The 16,784-nt window shown below is 46.3% G+C and overlaps 1 protein-coding gene across 4 annotated transcripts in view; it reads left to right on the top strand.

The window, feature by feature from the left end:
- The window catches only part of Muskelin (muskelin 1), an 84,568-nt gene extending 68,228 nt beyond the window's left edge, over positions 1-16,340 (top strand). For all 4 annotated transcript variants that reach the window (XM_077682590.1, XM_077682589.1, XM_077682588.1 and 1 more), the window contains exons 20-21: positions 4,472-4,663; positions 15,420-16,340. In XM_077682590.1, the coding sequence (XP_077538716.1) occupies positions 4,472-4,593 (122 nt within the window). In that variant the 3' untranslated portion in view covers positions 4,594-4,663; positions 15,420-16,340. The remainder of the gene's footprint in view (positions 1-4,471; positions 4,664-15,419) is intronic.
- Positions 16,341-16,784: the final 444 nt, after the last annotated feature.

Here is a 16,784-nt window from a genome sequence, read left to right as displayed (position 1 = left end):
TTTAGTCCGATAGTCTGCTATAGCCGGGTCCGTTATGAGCGGAGTGGACTCCATTTAAAATGCATGGGGACCAGACAAACCAACAGAAATGGTCTGTTGTAACCAAAAGTCCGCTGTTGCCGGATCCGCAGTAACGAGCGTAGACTGTATGTGGAGCCCATTGCAGCGCGAGCAGACGCAAATGTTACATGGACCGTATGCGAGCATTTTTCCACACCGAGAGTGTCCTCCGGTAAAGACAGGCAAGCCCCGGCATTAGTACGTAAATTATGCTTTTTATATGTTTTGTTTCCTAGCTGCCGCGAATTGAACGAAGCGCCGCCTCCTAAGCGCCCGTCCCACTTACAGGCATCCAAGACGAACTAGTGATATTCAGCACTGTCGAGATACCCCTGTCAGCTCAGAGTAATCAACGCCCGTTTTGTAATGAATTTCAGCACAAAGGGTGTAACAGGGCGATAAAGCAATACTTTCGCTCCAGCAGGCAACGATGCCGTTTTTCCAACGACAGCGACTGCCTGCAGCTTGTTTCCTGCACGGGGTTTCTGCTGTTGTGAGCTCAGCATTTCGGCTATTTCTTTTGGGTCGCTCATTGTGGAATTATTATTTCCCACTTTTAAGGTGTGGTGTACTTCCTGTGTGAAAACAAAGGAGACAGCTCGTCATGGCTGACCCAGGATTCTTGATTGAAGATGAGCTCCGTGAACTTGGCGTTAAATTGAACAGACCCCCCATGTTAAATGGTCGGCGTCAACTGACAGTAGCGGAGGAAACACACACACAGCGGATCGACAACCTGAGGGCACATTGAGTGAGTTATTCGAGAAGTGAAGAACTTGAGGATACTGTGGTATGTTTTCCCAAATTCGATGGCTGACAAGCCAAACCAGATATGGAAAATTTGTTGCGACCTGAACAACTTCCCACATGAACTACTTCTCAATCGATAAGTAAGCAAAATGTCAACTATGCGTGTTTTGTATTAGCGCCCTCTGCACAGTTTTACCTTTTAGTCGGTATTGGTTAGAATAAAAGTGTACGTGTCTTTTATTGTAATGATACCATACTAGCTGCCTCGTTTTTTTTTTTTTTTTTTTTTACGGAAGTAAACATTTCTATTTTCATATTTACACACAGCCGAAAACAGCAAAAGAGCTCGGGATTGCACAATAAGACTTGCCACTTCTTAGGCAACAGTACTTGAAACAAATACAGACATAGAGTAGCATGAATTGATTGGATACACACTGCAACTCCCCAAAATGCAGCAGTGAAGAAATGCGGGCTGTGGTAAAAATGCTGAAGTTTGAAAAAGAAGCCAGGTAATAAAACAGCTGTCCAGGATAGCAGATGTTCTGCATGCATCACACAATGTTAAATGCCGAAGCTGCACCGTCAGCAAATGCTGCCTCCACAGGCGCTGTCGCGCACGGCACGGTTTGGCACAGTAGAGCTACATGAAGAGGGGCCGGGGCAGCAGCGGCGGCAGCTGCTGCAGCGCTCACAGTTCTCAGGCTGCTTTGCGGCTGCCGTTTGGGGGCGCGCAACTTTCCGGAAAGGTCCATTTAAACTTAGAAATCCACACTGAACAAATAATTACTAAACCAAACAATGCTTGGGTACTTGCGTCGCAACTTTGCTAAAGCTCCTTCTTCTTTAAAACTCATCGTCTACAAAACACTGATTCGACCTAAATTAGAATACGCTGCCTCTGCTTGGGATCCTGTGCACACCAATTTAATACACTCAGTTGAAATGGTTCAAAATAATTCTGTCCGTTTTATTCTTTCTAACTGTAACCTCACCACCAGCATAACAGCGATGAAATCTAGCCTGAATCTTCCATCTTTAGCATCTCGCCGTAAAATTCTTCGACTGTGTCTTTTCCACAAAATATGTCACCATCCCCATTTGCACAGTGAACTTGTAGCCCCACCAGAGTATATTTTGCCTGGTCTAGGCCATCATCGCAAGGTTGAAGTACCATTATGCAGAACAAATGGCTGCGGCATGTGATTCCTGCCATGCACGAGCATCAAATGGAATCGCCTTCCCGCATCAATTGTAATCATCCGTGATCACGAATTGTTTGAAAATGCTATTACCTAATGTCACAAACTCAAGCGTACGACGCCTATTTTTCATTTTATTGTACAGCGCCTAATTCTTGTTAAAGTCGTCCGATTCATTCAGTTCGATGCTATTCGCCCCGAGAAAATGCTGCAACTCTCTCGAATGAAGAGGCGATAACACGACCACTCGCCGGCAAAAAAATACCCAAATAAAAGCTCCGCCGCTCAGCTTTCACTGAAGCTTCGAGCTTTTTCGAGGGGGCACGCGTGGCCTTGCCAGTGCTAAATCGCGCCGGTGATTCCAGAAGGGAGAAAGAGGGAAGCTGTTCGGTCGGCGGCGGCGGGGCCATTGTGTGTTGTGCCCTCTCTCTTCGCGCCGGCACAGTTATAAAAAGAGAAGCCGCACCTAAGCAAACCAGCTACGTTGGACGTCGTGATGTGACAATGGCTTCTGCCAGTTTGTGCACCACACCATCGGCGACCCACACCCTGGAGGACTCCGACGTACTCCCGGGCCTCGAATCACCATGATCGTCTCGGACGGCCTGGCCTACGACGAAGCCACGCTTCCCAGGTAGCCGAATCGCCTCCGACAGCGGTGCATCATCCGGCCCGGTCGGTGAATATTGTGGGACTCTGTCTCTCATATGCCTCGAACTGTCTTTCTTCTAGTTAGTTCTTCTTTTTTGTAATATTCCTGGTCAAAGCTCCCTGTTGTACCTTTTGTATTTGAACCGTTTCTCGCATTTTGTATTCGATCTAAGTTGTCTCTTGTTTACGTTACATGTCCTCATGCTTGTATAGTGTTTTTGCCTTTACAAATATAAGTCTTTCTTTTGTTGTTTGTTCAAGGCTCTGACTCATTCTTACCGCTCTGGTCGGCGAAAGCCGCACATCAGACGGCCACCCCCTTCGTCACCTGTGCCCTGTAGATTCGGTGGGGTTGTTTGCTCGCTTGAGTCGACTCCCCATATCTTCTCGCAGCGCACCCAATTTAAGGAAACGGTGACACCTAATATCGTATGCGAAGGAGCCGCATCACTGTGATAAATACATATCATCTGCTGCTTTTTTGTATATTTTTTGTGTAATAACCACTCCCCTCTGTAACACCTCCCGGTCCTGAGGGTACCAATAAATAAAACAAAAAAGTAGTTTTGTAAATCTGGACCTGATTTTTTACTCGCAATGCCAGAGATTGCTACTCCGGCAGTTATTCTGATGCAAAAATAACTGTCGGATAGTCCCCTTCATCTCGATTAATAGTAACGCGATGTCGGAATTGTGTCCGACTCCCTTACCCTGGACACAAATGTGAGTGAAATTTCTGTGGAAATAATGCGCATTTGGAGGCCACTGTGAGCGGCCGGCGGGACTGGCGCTCCTGCTTCCTTTCCATCACCTACTTCACGACCAGCTGCCGGTAATGACCGCCTTTCGTTTCCGAAAACAGCAATCTTCACGAGCCGTTTGCGTTGCGTGTGTTCATGTTTGAAACGCAGTATTTTGCATTTCGCCCTCTGTTTGTGTGCACTATTAGGTGGAATTATTTTGGCGTTGCCGAAGATGTGAGTGCAGTTGGCCTCTAAACACTCACAAGAGCGTGTCATCGTGACGTGAGTGCGAAGCATGGGACACTTGTGTGCAGACCGTAGCGAGAGCCAGTCTGTGCAGGCAGCCAGCAAGCGCCTTGGCGTATCCGTTCGCAGTCGCCACCACGTTCTGAAGGGCTCACGAAACGAGCTCTTCCGAGCGTTGCGTACCGAGAACCGCCCCTTCAGCTTCCGCCAGTAGCGTGCACCCTTTTGGCGACGCCGAACTGGTGCAAGGCGGACATGTTGCTGCTGGCTTTGGCATACTCCCCAACTTTTCTTTTGAATGCTGCAATGAAGTGGCACCAAGTGTCTAAACTAATTTTGAGCAAGAAGAAAAGAGCACGCACACATTCACCGATAGCGAGAGAAGCAACAAAACAGATCGCAGCAGTTGATGATGGTGGCCTTTGCAGTTTGGATGGGCTTGATGGGCTGCCCAGTTGCCAGATGACAACTAACATTACGCCAGTAAGCGCTATATAGGTGCTTTTCGGCAAATTTTTTGGTAAAAAATCTCTACCTATATTGCGCCTTAAGCGGTATGTATGGTGGCAGTTTGTATCAGCTGAGATTGAATCGGCAAAAGATTTCGTGGTTGTTTTCCTTGCACCGTAGACTGCAATGTTTGCGTGGCTGCTGGTAAAAACTTGTCCGTATGTGGTTCAGTCCTGGCCGCAGTGTTTCTTGTGGAGGCGAAAAGCAGAAGTTGCTTTTGCATGGAAACTTTTGCGCATGAAGGATCTGTGCGGTCCCCCTCGTAGGCCCTCAAGAGGCGCAGCCTGCTCACGAGACCCTCTCTTGCAGACACGGGCGACCCTGACTACAAGTTCCAGCTGCGCAGCACCCTGTTCGACACCATCGTCGAGTTCTTTCCGGAGTCCATGACCCAGCCCAAGGGGAACCTGGTCGACCTGGTTCTGCTATGAAGCTGCCTGCTGCCGCAGCCGAGGGGCCGCTGTGCAGCAGGGCTGTCCGTTCGTCTGCCTCCTGGATGGGGTGCGTAGTCTCCGTTAGTGGGGCTGCGCGTGTAAGGAGTCGAAAATGCGGTGTGGGCAGGCTGCAGGGTCGGGTAGGGTATTTCTTCGCTCGTCATCACTGAGGCACCTGTCAAAAGATGAGTTTAACGCCGTGTCCACCCTGCTTTGTCTACCGTAATCTTGCCCGTGAAACGCCGGCAGGGGCTCACGAAAGATGTTTATGGTGGAGCCATCGGATGCTTTCAGGGGCATTGAAGTGAACGCATTGTGACAAGGCGGGTGCTAGGTGTGCCTAGTATTACTAGTTATTACTCATTTCGTCTCGGAAGCCTGGTCCCAACACTTGGACTATCGCACTGTAGTGAAACTGGTGCTGTGACATTACTTCCATCCTTGGGAGGAACGGGTCAGGCAGGCTGAAGTATTAAAATGTGGCTGCAGTATAAGCAGCCAAATGGTTTGAGAGGATTTTTTTTTAGCCTGACTTGAAGTATTCCCTTGAGCAATGTGTCAGGGGCAAAGGTCATTTTAGGCATTACTTCATCTGTGTTGCTAATGCATTTTACTGTTGAGAGGGCCAAAGGTGTAAATACTCCGGTATAAAAGTTCAAGTGGTTTTGGTGCATTATTAGGTGGACACAATTTAATTTGGCTGTTCTGCGTCACTATGAAGGAGCTGGCTGGTTTAGCCTACGCAGCACTGCAGTAATGGACCCGGATGATCTAAGGTTAGGTACCAGTTTGATTCCATCTCCAGCCGCCATTTTTCCAGTAGAGTTGAAAAAAACGAAGATGCTCGTGTGATGAGATTTAGATGCACGTTGAAGATCCCCGAATGGTTAAAATTGATCCGTAGTCCTCTAATACAAGGCATGTCAAATGCAGTACAGTTAAACCTCGATGTGACGAACCCCTGGATTCAACGAAGTTTTTCCATTCCCCATTGCCATCCCCATAGAAACACGCGTGTTTGCGACCTCTATGTAACGAATTCGCTACGCTGATGACCCATTGCTTTTTGCACTTTCTGAAAAATCGGCTGGAGAAATGCACTAATTTAGCGAACTTTGCACGCACCGCAAACTACCGTGCGCCTCCAGTGTGAGTGCGGTGTCGGTTAGGTGCTAGGCTGCCTGTCGGCCTGTAGTCGCCCGTCTCCACTGCCATCTGTGGTGTTAGTTTGTCAGTGATGAGCTATGCTGCCAGAAAATGAAAAGTTTTGTCTTTTCAAGACAAGCTCGCAAATTTAAATGCCGTCTCCTACCGCGAGAAAGAAGAACATTGGGACTCTTCAATTTACCGTCTCAGACTCACTGCGGACAGCCCGCGGATAGTCCCAGGATTCCCCGAAGCCATAGGGATACATGGGAAAAATGGAATGTCAGACTGCTTCTCGGGGAGTCCGCGGTGAGTACGAGACTGTAAATCGTAGAGCCCCATTACCGCCGGTACAGTATCCTAGCCAGCACCCTCAATAATTTTGAGTGCGGAAAGAAGCGTCAAGTTCGCAAAAGGGTGCACTTTCCACACAAGTTTAACTTGGTCCTTGAAACGGGTGAGGCACCAAGAAAGTGTCAAAAGGCAAAAGTGTTTGTGAATAAAGGGGGGGTAAGTGACCTAGCTTCTTTGGTCACTAAGTTTGTGGGAAAGCAGCAGGCACAAATCCCCGTTTTTCACTGCGAAATAAATTCTTTAAGGGTGAATTCACCACCACTGATGTCTAGCATTTTGGTTTCGTTTCCGCTTCATTCACGCGAGCCTTAACTCAACACCTGCTTGTAACGAAAAATTGTGAATTTTTGTCAGTTTCATTATATCCAGATTTAACTGTATTTATTTGCATACTGATCAAACTTGCATAATGATTCCACCTGAACTTGCTGCCATAAGTACTGTATTTGCAGAATTCTAAAGAACACCTTTTTGCTAAGAGTAGCCCTAAAATTTCTGTGTGCATTAGAAACCGGTTTGAAAGCGAAATCGGCAGGAAAGAGGCTACCGGCGTCGCGTAGACACCAATTCTTCCTGAAATGTGACTGAATCCAATTCGAGAATTCTGTCAGCATCGTGTGAGCAAATTGTGGCATTTCCTTGCCTACCCTGTGCCGCACAGGCTGCTGCTACTGCTGCTGTTAGCAGCTCGTTTGAAGCGTTGTGGCTCTGAAAAGGTGCCATTCTGGGGTGCCATTCAGGTGAAGGCTGTGGTACACAGTCCACGCTGGTTACAGCGGATACGGCAACAACGGACCTCCAGTAACGAGAGGCCATCTCTGTTGATTTGGTGTGGTCCCCTTGCATTTTAACTCTTTCGCTACCGCGCCTATCAAAATGATCAATTTGATCGATACTTTTGGGAGCGCCTTTTCATAGCGTTCCAGGCGTTTCTCGAACAAGTAAAGCTGTTCAGAGTTAGATCAGAAAATGGACTTTCAAAATCAGTATTGTTTTTATTTTTGCTACGGAAACGGGATTTTTGACACGCTTTTGAATCACCTGGGTGTGGAAAAGGGGTGTGGTCATCGCGCGTCACTGCTACCAACAAAGAATGCGTGCAACTCGTAATTACTCTGCACCAGCGCTTGTTTTTTTGCTATCAGGGTGTGAATGGGGAACTAGCGAACGATTTTCAATCGTCAGGTTTGCATTCTGACAGTAATAATCCCGGAAATCGGCTGAAAATGTCAAGCACTGCCTGGTTGCAAAGCTACTTCATGATTTTAGGCAGTTTTATTGCCTTTGCGCACGTTGTTCCAAGTACTGTGGTAGTTCTACTTACCCCAGGACCATTCGCAAACAGTTTACAACAGTTTCGGTTTCGTTTCTGTATCGTGAAATTCATATTTAGCGCTACTACGCAGTTACCCAACTTCAAGGCTACCTGCCATGGCGCCTGGAGCGTCCGCGACTGATCCTCGAACAAAGCACGGCGCTCCCGATTTCCCCCACCCTAACCCGATTTCTGCGATAAGAACTTCAGATGCAAGTCAAAAGATCACGCCCAGTCGCCAGATATCTGTTCCGCCGAGGACAGCGCTTCAAACCGGCCTTACACTGCCAGCTGTTCGACTTCCAGTTTCATTTCCATGCGAGGGTATATCCGGGTGTCTAATGTTGCTGCTTAGTTGAACTGTCTATTCGGACGGAGTCTCCGGTAAGTTTTTGTACTGTTTCATTTGAAAAATGTTAGGTGGCGCTGCAATAGAGGAGGCTCGTTGTGCTGATCTTTTTCATCGCGCAACTGCTACTCGGCCAAAGATCGCAGGGCACGATTTTAGCTCACCGTACCTCATTTTTGCGAGCAAGGCTACAATTGCGAGTAAGAAGATGATAATAAAGCTCAGCTTTATGTTTTGAGAGATAACTGACCGTGAACGACAACAAGCATCAGCCACGGTGTTCCGTTTTCAACTTCATGCATGTTTTTTCCACATCGCGTGCTAGTCCCAAATATTGTGCTCGCTGTAAATGAAAAGTGAGCCATTGACATGATGTTTTTACGTTATGTGGGGGCAAATTGGTGCCTCTGATGATGACAAACCGCCAGGTTTATTCCAGGAAACCACCCGAAATTGCACATTTTGAATTGGAGGTTGGGCTTCACCGCATGACATGAGCACCATGCATGCTAAGATTTTTTTTTATATCTGACAAACTGTTCTGCACAAGTCGACATTTTTTCTAGGGTGTGTTTTTGAAATGTTTCCCTACAAAATGTATATTTTAATTTTTTTCTACCACCGGTGGTTTGATAAACACAACTCCTTTTTTATCATTTTTTTTTCCGACAACTTGACAAAAATTTTGATTTTAATATTTTTTACAACTATGATATATAAAAACCTTTAAAAAACTGGTGTTATTGAAAAGGCCGTTAAAAAATCTGCATTTTGCGTTCCTGCAATTAGTGCCTAACCAATTTTTTAGCAGGAAAAAAAATGTTTTGTTGGACCCCTACAATTAGTCAATTTTCCGGCGGTAGCGAAAGAGTTAAGTGGAGGCCATTCCACTCATAACAGGCCCGGCTATAGCAGGCAGACTATCGTCTACAACCATACCTCGGCAAAACTAGGCACCACTCATTCACACTCACACAGGAAAAAAATTAGCAGTGGCTTAGCTCGGCTACGCCGGGATATACATAGCGTGAGCTAAGGTTCAGCAATCCAATCCAGTCCAGTCAGTGCTCCAAATGGAAAATGACACTAAACACTAACAAATGCAAACTAATGCACTTCTCACGTCGTAAAATTACTGACCACGCTTCCTACACCCTTAATGACACGCTATTAGAAACAGTAACATCGTGCAAATACTTGGGCGTCTTACTCACTTCCGATCTTTCTTGGAACAGTCACGTCAGCCGCGTAATCGCCAATGAACCGCATGCTGGGGTATATTAAAAGAAATTTTGATATGACGTCACCTTCTGTTAAAACTCTTCTCTATAAGTCGTTAATTCGCAGTAAATTTGAATATGCCGTTTCGATATGGGACCCCTGAACTAAAGCACTAACAAATGCTATTGAGGCTGTCCAGAATCGCGCAGCTCAATTTATTCTCTCTAACTACCACCGTACAGCTAGTGTTACACTTATGTAGCAGTCTTTATCGTTGACACCCCTGGAACTACGCAGAAAAATTTCGCGCTTAAGGGGGGACGCGGCTTTCAACTTCGGAAAAATGACCAAAACATCGTTTTTTTGAAACCCGCATATTCGGCTTCTATGTTTCCTATTCTGTGCGTCTGCAAAGTTTTTACGCTGAAAAGCGTCGCAAAGTGGCAAAAAAAAAATACTTTTGTCAGGCGCGGTGACAAACTATCAGCGCAAAAGGGCGAAAAAACGGCAATTTTCGGAGCGCTCTATCTCCGCAACGGTGCCACCGGGCGCGGCCATTTTGATATGGTTAGATCGGCCGAGCGATCGTTTTTCCGGTTCCGCTCGTCTCTTTTATCTTCGTTCATTCACAAACGCACAAACGGCAGAAAAGAAACGACGCACAAACGAAGCTAGAAATAAATGCTGAAGTGCTATTGGTCCTCCGGTCGGGGCGCAGAACGTCCACCCTCCTGATTGGATGTCGCGGGCGCAACGCAAGACGGCGGCCGCCTGAGCTGCGTAGCGAGCGGATTGAGTTCATTTTCGCCGCTTCGCTCGGCCGAGTTTCTGTTCAATCTGTGGTATTCAACACGGACGTTATCGCGATGGGAATGCCAGAGATAACGAGCCAGATTACGGGAAGTTGTGTGGCTCGAAAGGCGGAGGTCATCGAACGCTTCGTGGTGCGCGTGACTGTACCGTCGCCAGACCCCGGAGGGTGACGCGGTGTGCGCGCTTGCGATAGCGGTTCGTGAAGTGAACTTTTAGTCGGATTTGCGATGTTTACACGCTTAGTTAGTGCTGTGTTTTGACTGTGGGCTCGCTAGCCTTGAGAAAGAAACGGTCGACGCGTCAAACGCTGCGGCGCGCACGGCATAGCCGACGCGCATTGGAGCATCACATGACTGGGCAACCGGTTACGATTGAACGCCAGTAGTTGTAATTATTGCCTGCGACGTTAGTTTTAATCTTAAAAGCGACCTGACCAGCCATATCAGGTATAATCAAAGCTCGATATGTCGCGGTAAGCGTGCGCTGCGATGCGCGCGAGCCATATCGCCTTTCTTGCGCAATGTTTCCCGTGCACTTGTAATTTTCATGCAAACAGGTTTGAGTTAGTAATATAGGAATAAAATATGCTCTCTGCGTTAAAAATGTACGTTACTGTGGCAGCATTTAACAGTGATTTTTTTAGGGAAATTATTGATACCATTGCTCAGGGCATACTGGCTGTGCTGCGAGGAATATTGGATGCCTTGAATGTCAAAAGTAGTAAAAAAAAAATATGCTCTTGCATTGAAGTTGGGAGTTATGCAGAATACTCTACCAAGCTTCAAAGTAGCTCATTTTCAACCTTGTGGTATGCAAACTTTTGGCAATGAACACCTGCACTATGAGTACTAAGTTGCTGTGCCAGGCAAGATAAAACATGAAAAAAAAAGCCAAAAATGTTCAAATTTAAGTTAAAAAAATGCTTAACTTGTTGCCATGGTGACAACACTGCAAAAGGAGGTTGTCCAGTGCGATACAGCCAACCAACTAACCTACTTTGCATTGAAAGCCCATTGAAACCCATCTCCCCTCCGTTTGGTTTGCAAAGGGGGGTATGTACTCTTCACGGAGGAGCTGAAAATGATGTTTTCTGGAAAGAGAAAGGCTGAAAAGGCACTCCAATTTCAAGGCAAGGCCTTCCAGAAGCCCCATGTTCAAAAGGACATGAAAGGCTACAACCGTGACGACTTTTGATATGCGAAACCTATGTTGCAACTTCGGAAGGCGTTTTCTCAAAACATTTTTTTTTGCCACCTGTGTCGCTTGTCCCAGGGATTTCTTCGTGACTGCTGGGTCTATTTTGATTCCGTTTCTTGCATTACATTCCTTGATGAACTGTTCAGGTCGTGACACTTTTAGTTTTCCAGATTTGTTTTTTGTGATTTTTTTATTCAAATAATCGTTCACAGTTGACATGCCTGTTGCACATTAACCTCTAAAAAAATGAAAACTAAAAAACATTGTGTTGTAAAAAAAAAATTCTAAAACTGTCACGACCTCGTCCATTCATTTGAGAATGCAAAGCACTTCGAACAAGTTTTCTATCGTGTGTTATAAGCCGCTCAAGCTCGGTACAAGCGGAACAGAAAGAAAATTTCATACATAAAAAAGTTATCAAAATATTAACTTCAAATTTTTATGGTGTTATCACAGAAGCATTTCCAGTTGCTGTGCCAATTTTCGTCAAAATCCACAAAGAAATAAAAAAAGTTGATTTTGAAAGCCACGTCCCCCCTTAAGCTTGTTCTTTAAAATATATCACATGAATTTATATCTAAGAAATGCATTGTTCACCGCGGCAACCTACTATGTTTTATCGCGCATGGATCATCACCACAAAGTGGGCACGCCTTTTGGTCGTAGTGCTTCTTACTTATCATCTTTCATTCCAAAGACGTCATCAGAGTGGAACCACCTTCCAGCAGCGGTCGTTGAAACTAACAATTTAGAAGAGTTCAAAAATCGGCTGCGCGCGCACTTTGGAGTACAGGCTGCTGATTAGTTGCCTGCTTTGCATTGTTGTCATTGTGTACATCTTTTAGTTTTTTGTACGGTTGAAGTGCCTGATTGTTGCATTGCTTGTAATCAAAACTTCTTGTAATCAAAACTTCCCTTTTTTTTCTGTCCTTGTATGGTATTGGATTATATACCGCTATCTTTTTTGCGTTTAATTTATGTCTGTAAAGAAACTTGTTGAACATTGTTCTCTGCTAAAAATGTGCGCTGTACCACTCCCCTCTGCAATGCCCTCGGGCCATGAGGGTACATGAAATAAATAAATAAATAAATAAATCCAGATCATATTCCTAAACCATCGTGCCACCAAAGAGTTAATTCTACAGTGCCGCACAGCAGGAGTGCAGCGGTGACATATTGCCGAAGCTAAAAGCAATCTCGCCATTAACAACCATCAGAGCGAGCGGCTCCAATGGCGAGTGCAAACGCAGTAGTGGCACTCACCATGGTAAACCCCGCTGATCGCGCGCGTGGTGAGCGGAGCTCAGTGCGCTCGCTAGCGCACTCGCCAGTCCAAAACGATGGCGAGGCTCACTCACCGCGCACTCACGAGTGCACTCGTGGGCGAGCCTGCCGACGTATGGCTACAGCACACTAAATTTTAGGCGGAAATTATTTTGCAGTGCTGCAGTGCCTTGTTCATTTTGGCAAGGAAAATACTGTCTCGCAACAGTGTCGGCGGAGTATAACTGGTCGTTGGCACAGCCAAGCCAGTGCCAGTGGCCTTTTATTGTGTGTGCGTGACCAGTGGAAGGGTAGCTGATTTCACTGTCAGTTAATCTAAGCATAATTAACACTGTCCAACATGCCGATTTCACTAGAAGTACGGGCCTGTCTTGGCAGATGGTCCGCTTGACCTTCAAGAACAAGGCCGCTGCTGAAAAACACACTCCGGCGAGATTGAAGAGCAGCACTTTCGAATAGGTCAAGTGTCCACCCATAGGTCGATTCTGCCCTCGTGGCACTGGTGACGATGTACTCATCAAGAGTTCCAACAGGACTGGAATACCAAACTCGCTCGACACCACTGAGGACGACTTGCTCTGGGAGCATGGATGAGCAGACAACAATGGCAGTGCGGACTCTGACAAGGCAGTGTGGGGCAGCAGTTGGGGTTTCGATTTTGAGTGAGCTTGCATTCTCTGAAAAGTAAACGGGCATGGTGCCATCCTTGTACGCAGTGGATGTGTATGCAGTCAAAGCTGGGTCATTCGAACTTGAGTTATTCAGATTTACTGATATTTCGAACTACGATTTGGTCCGGCCAAGCCCCATAGAAGTTGTATGCGTAAAAAGGCTCGTTAATTGGAGCGCGCGTAGGTGCCGCTTGGCATAGTTGGAACCTCGGGCCACTGCACACGGCCCGAGGAACGCTCCGGCTGCCCGCACACGAGGCTGTGTGGCCTCCGGAAAGGAAGGAACGGGGAGAAGCACCCCCATGTTGCCGACTGTGTCGGTGCGGATGGGGCGCGCTGACAGACGACAGTATTTCTGAGGTTAGATGCGTAGAAGCTGCTACTGCCATTGGCCACACGGAGAGGTGGACGCCGCACAAAGCGGCCGCTGCTTCGAAGTAGTGGCTGGATGGAGTGCCGCCCGCCTCTTCTTCAGTTTTGGGGTATGCAAAAGGGAGGCCTTCCCTACATTTTGGTTTCCACTTTAACTCTTTCGTTACCGTGGGAAATTGACCAATTTTGAGGGGCCTAACAAAACATTTTTTCTGTGCTGTACATATTGGTTAGGCACACATTGCAGTGACATAAAATGCAGATGGCAACAACACCACTTTTAATAATGTTTTCATAAATAATGATTGCGAAGAAAATTATCGAATTCGAAATTTTTGTCCAGGCGTCGAAGAAAATAAAAAAAAAGTAAGTTTGGTATAATAAACCACCAGTTGTAGAAAAAATTTAGAATATACATTTTGTAGATAAACATGTCAGAAACCCGTCCTAGAAAAAAAAATTGAGTTGCGTGGTACAATTTGTCAGATATAAAAGAAAACGTTAGCCCGCGTGGTGCTCGTGCTTTGTGGTGAAGCCCAACCACTAGTTCAAATTTTGCTATTTTGGATGGTTCTCTAGAAGAAATCTGGTGGGCTGACATTTTTAAAGGCCCCAGTTAGCCTCCACATGATGTAAAAACACCTTGTCAATAATTATGACCCGCACAATATTGAAGGCAAGCAAACGATGTGAAGAAAATTCGCTTGGAGTTGAAAACCAAACTCTTTGGTGGATGCTTGTTGACGTTCTGATCGTCACTTATCAGTCAGAACTTTCACTTGCAGTGTATTATCATGTTTTGAGTCGCTGTGGTAACCCTGCTTGCAGGAATAAGGTACGATGCACTAGAACCGTGCCCAGCAAGCTTTCACCAAGCTGCTGTCGTGCTATGAAGCGATTTTAACACTACGAGCCTACTACATTGCAGCACCACCTAACAGTTTCAAAAAGAAACAAATACAAGGCTGTTCAAGACTTTGTCAGGATAGACAGTTCTTTATTTATTTATCGCTGGTTAGTTCTACTAACCAGTGATACTAGACCTCCGGAAATACCCTCGTACGAAACTGTGACTGGCCGGTGAACAGCTGGCGGTGTTCGAGGCCAATTGGAAGCATTCTCCTAGTCCGAACTGATACCCGACGACTTGGTGTTATCGTTTGACTTTCAGCGAAAGCTGTTATCGCAGAAGTAAGACGTAGATAAAGTGGAAGCACGAGCGGCATGCTTGTTTTGAGGAACAGTAACGGGCAATGGAGGCGCCATGGCAAATAAGCTTGTAGTTGGGTAACTGCGTAGTAGCGCCAAAGCTGGCAACATAATTTGGTATTTTACTTGCTGAGAGCACTTTGATAAAAAAATATTGATGGTAATGCTGCATAACCCCAAGTGGCATGCTTTTTTGTGAAGTGCAGTAGCCACGCCTCCTTTCGCGAAAACATGCGCACGTAAGCTGGCAAAAGACGCCATCAAAAATCTCAATGTCGCCCGAGCGGGAAAATTTAAACCGATTCTGAAAGTGCAGTGCCTAGACTAACCACTGGCCACATTAGGTGTACGATGAACGACTACAACCTGTCAAAATAGGCAATATAAATCATCGATCACTGGTGATCGATTTGGTTAGGCGTGGTATTGAAAGAGTTAAAGGATAAAAGGTAGGCTGCAATCACAGACTTACCAGCGTTTGTTATTTCGAGCTAAGGTGGCGTTCCTGGCAGTTTGAATAACGAGCTTCTGCTAGTTACAAAAGTAGGTCCTGTTGAGAATTGATTTTTGATTTCCAGCTTACCAATTCCCATCTCACGAGTTCGTACACACAACACATTTGCATCTCAGTTCTGTACGTCAGAATCTTCCCTTAAATTTTTACCCGAAGCAATAATTGCACCCCCTCGTCTGCCTGAATTTTTCATGGAAAAAAGCGTAATCGTTAATAAGCGAATCCCCAACTTGCATCAGTGTTTCTAGAAAAAAGAATGCAATGATTATGATGCGAGTTAACAGCAGAAGCCTCACATGTGCCCGTACCACTACATGAATACACTGTCCTCCTCCCCAAGAAGAGTTTTTCCCTGCTCTCGTCGTTCCCTTCTTCCAGGTGCCGGGAAGTGAGAAGACGAGGGAAACAGCAGCATTGGCTGGTTGCGGTTTCCCCATGCTAGTCTGTGCCTGTGGCCGCAGTGCCTCCTGTCCTCCGGCCAGGCGGTGCGTGTGTCGTTCTCAAGTGCGGCCGTTCTCGTTCTTTAAGCGCAGGTTTTTATTTTGCGGCCTGTGTTTTTTATTCCCTCTTCTCTCTTTTAGAATCCCAAAGACCTTTGTCGTGCTGTTTTAGGAGCAGGGAGATTTCTGCGATTTTTAATTTGTCGCCATTGCAGCGTGCGGGCTCTGCTTATTTTTGCACGGGAAGCTTGGGAGCGCCTGATTTTGCAAGGAAGGGGAAGGCTGGCTGGTATTTATGCAGCTTGTGTATGTATATATATATATATATATATATATAAGGAAAATGTCAGTGCATTGACGATGTTCTGCACCTTTACACGTCAGCAGTTTCGTAATTGATGTTGCGAGAGAAAGTGTACATATTTTCGAGTTCATGCCTAGACGGACTGGTAAGAATTCCTTCAATGCATCGTTACTGTACGATGCGTTGAGAATCCTGCACTTGCATTTTCGGAGTCAGTGTTAGTGTGGACTTTTTAAATCTGCAGAAGCGAAAACACACTTTGTTCTTCAGGATGTGCATACAAACTGTACAGTGTTTTAAGTGAGCGTGGGACTTAAAGCCTGCATCATTTTATCTGTACTTAAGCCATCATTTTGCAGAGGAAGCACTAGATTTTTGGAATACAAATGATCCTCAACTGTTTTAGCTGTTTGTAGCTGTCTGGAATTGGGTCGAGCAATATTTGAATAGTACTGTGCACAATGCTGTCCCCTGAGCTGTATTTTAAGAATCCCTCGTGCTGTTCTTGAGTTGTGGCACTCCTCCGAGCCAAAATAAAGCCACAATATACTTGCAGCCGTGCTTGCGTAAAGTTATTGCTGCTGCGTTGCATGTGTAGGTGTGCCCAAGTTCCGGCTGAGCGGACACAATGCGAGGTAAGTTTTGTTCCTTCCATCCTGCCATCCTGCTGAGTGCTGGGGGGGAAGAAGACATGTGCCAGCTGCTGAGCTGCCATTCGCATAGCTGCACGACTGCTTGACCGGCCAGCCTGCTTTCACACCTTCGTGCCCTTGAAAGAGCATGGAACTGAGGTCGCTGCTGTTGTGAAATGCGCCATTATTATGGAAGCCAAGTGGGTATTACGAACGGAGGAGCAACTGTCCAGGTCTCGGATGGTGACGCCTGAAGCGCCCGTAGGCAGTGTTTTCCAGATGGGGCCGTGGTTGGGCATGCAGCCAGGCCTCAGCCGACCTCGGTTCATGCACGACCAGAGTGCCGCCAGTCACCCCTGTGTGGCCT

Source organism: Haemaphysalis longicornis, unplaced genomic scaffold, assembly GCF_048455015.1.
Source record: "Haemaphysalis longicornis isolate Haplotype H1 unplaced genomic scaffold, Haemaphysalis longicornis Haplotype H1 scaffold_9, whole genome shotgun sequence".
Lineage (NCBI taxonomy): Eukaryota > Metazoa > Arthropoda > Arachnida > Ixodida > Ixodidae > Haemaphysalis > Haemaphysalis longicornis.
The sequence above is the reverse complement of the archived record's forward strand: the minus strand, read 5'-3'. Positions and strand labels throughout refer to the sequence as shown.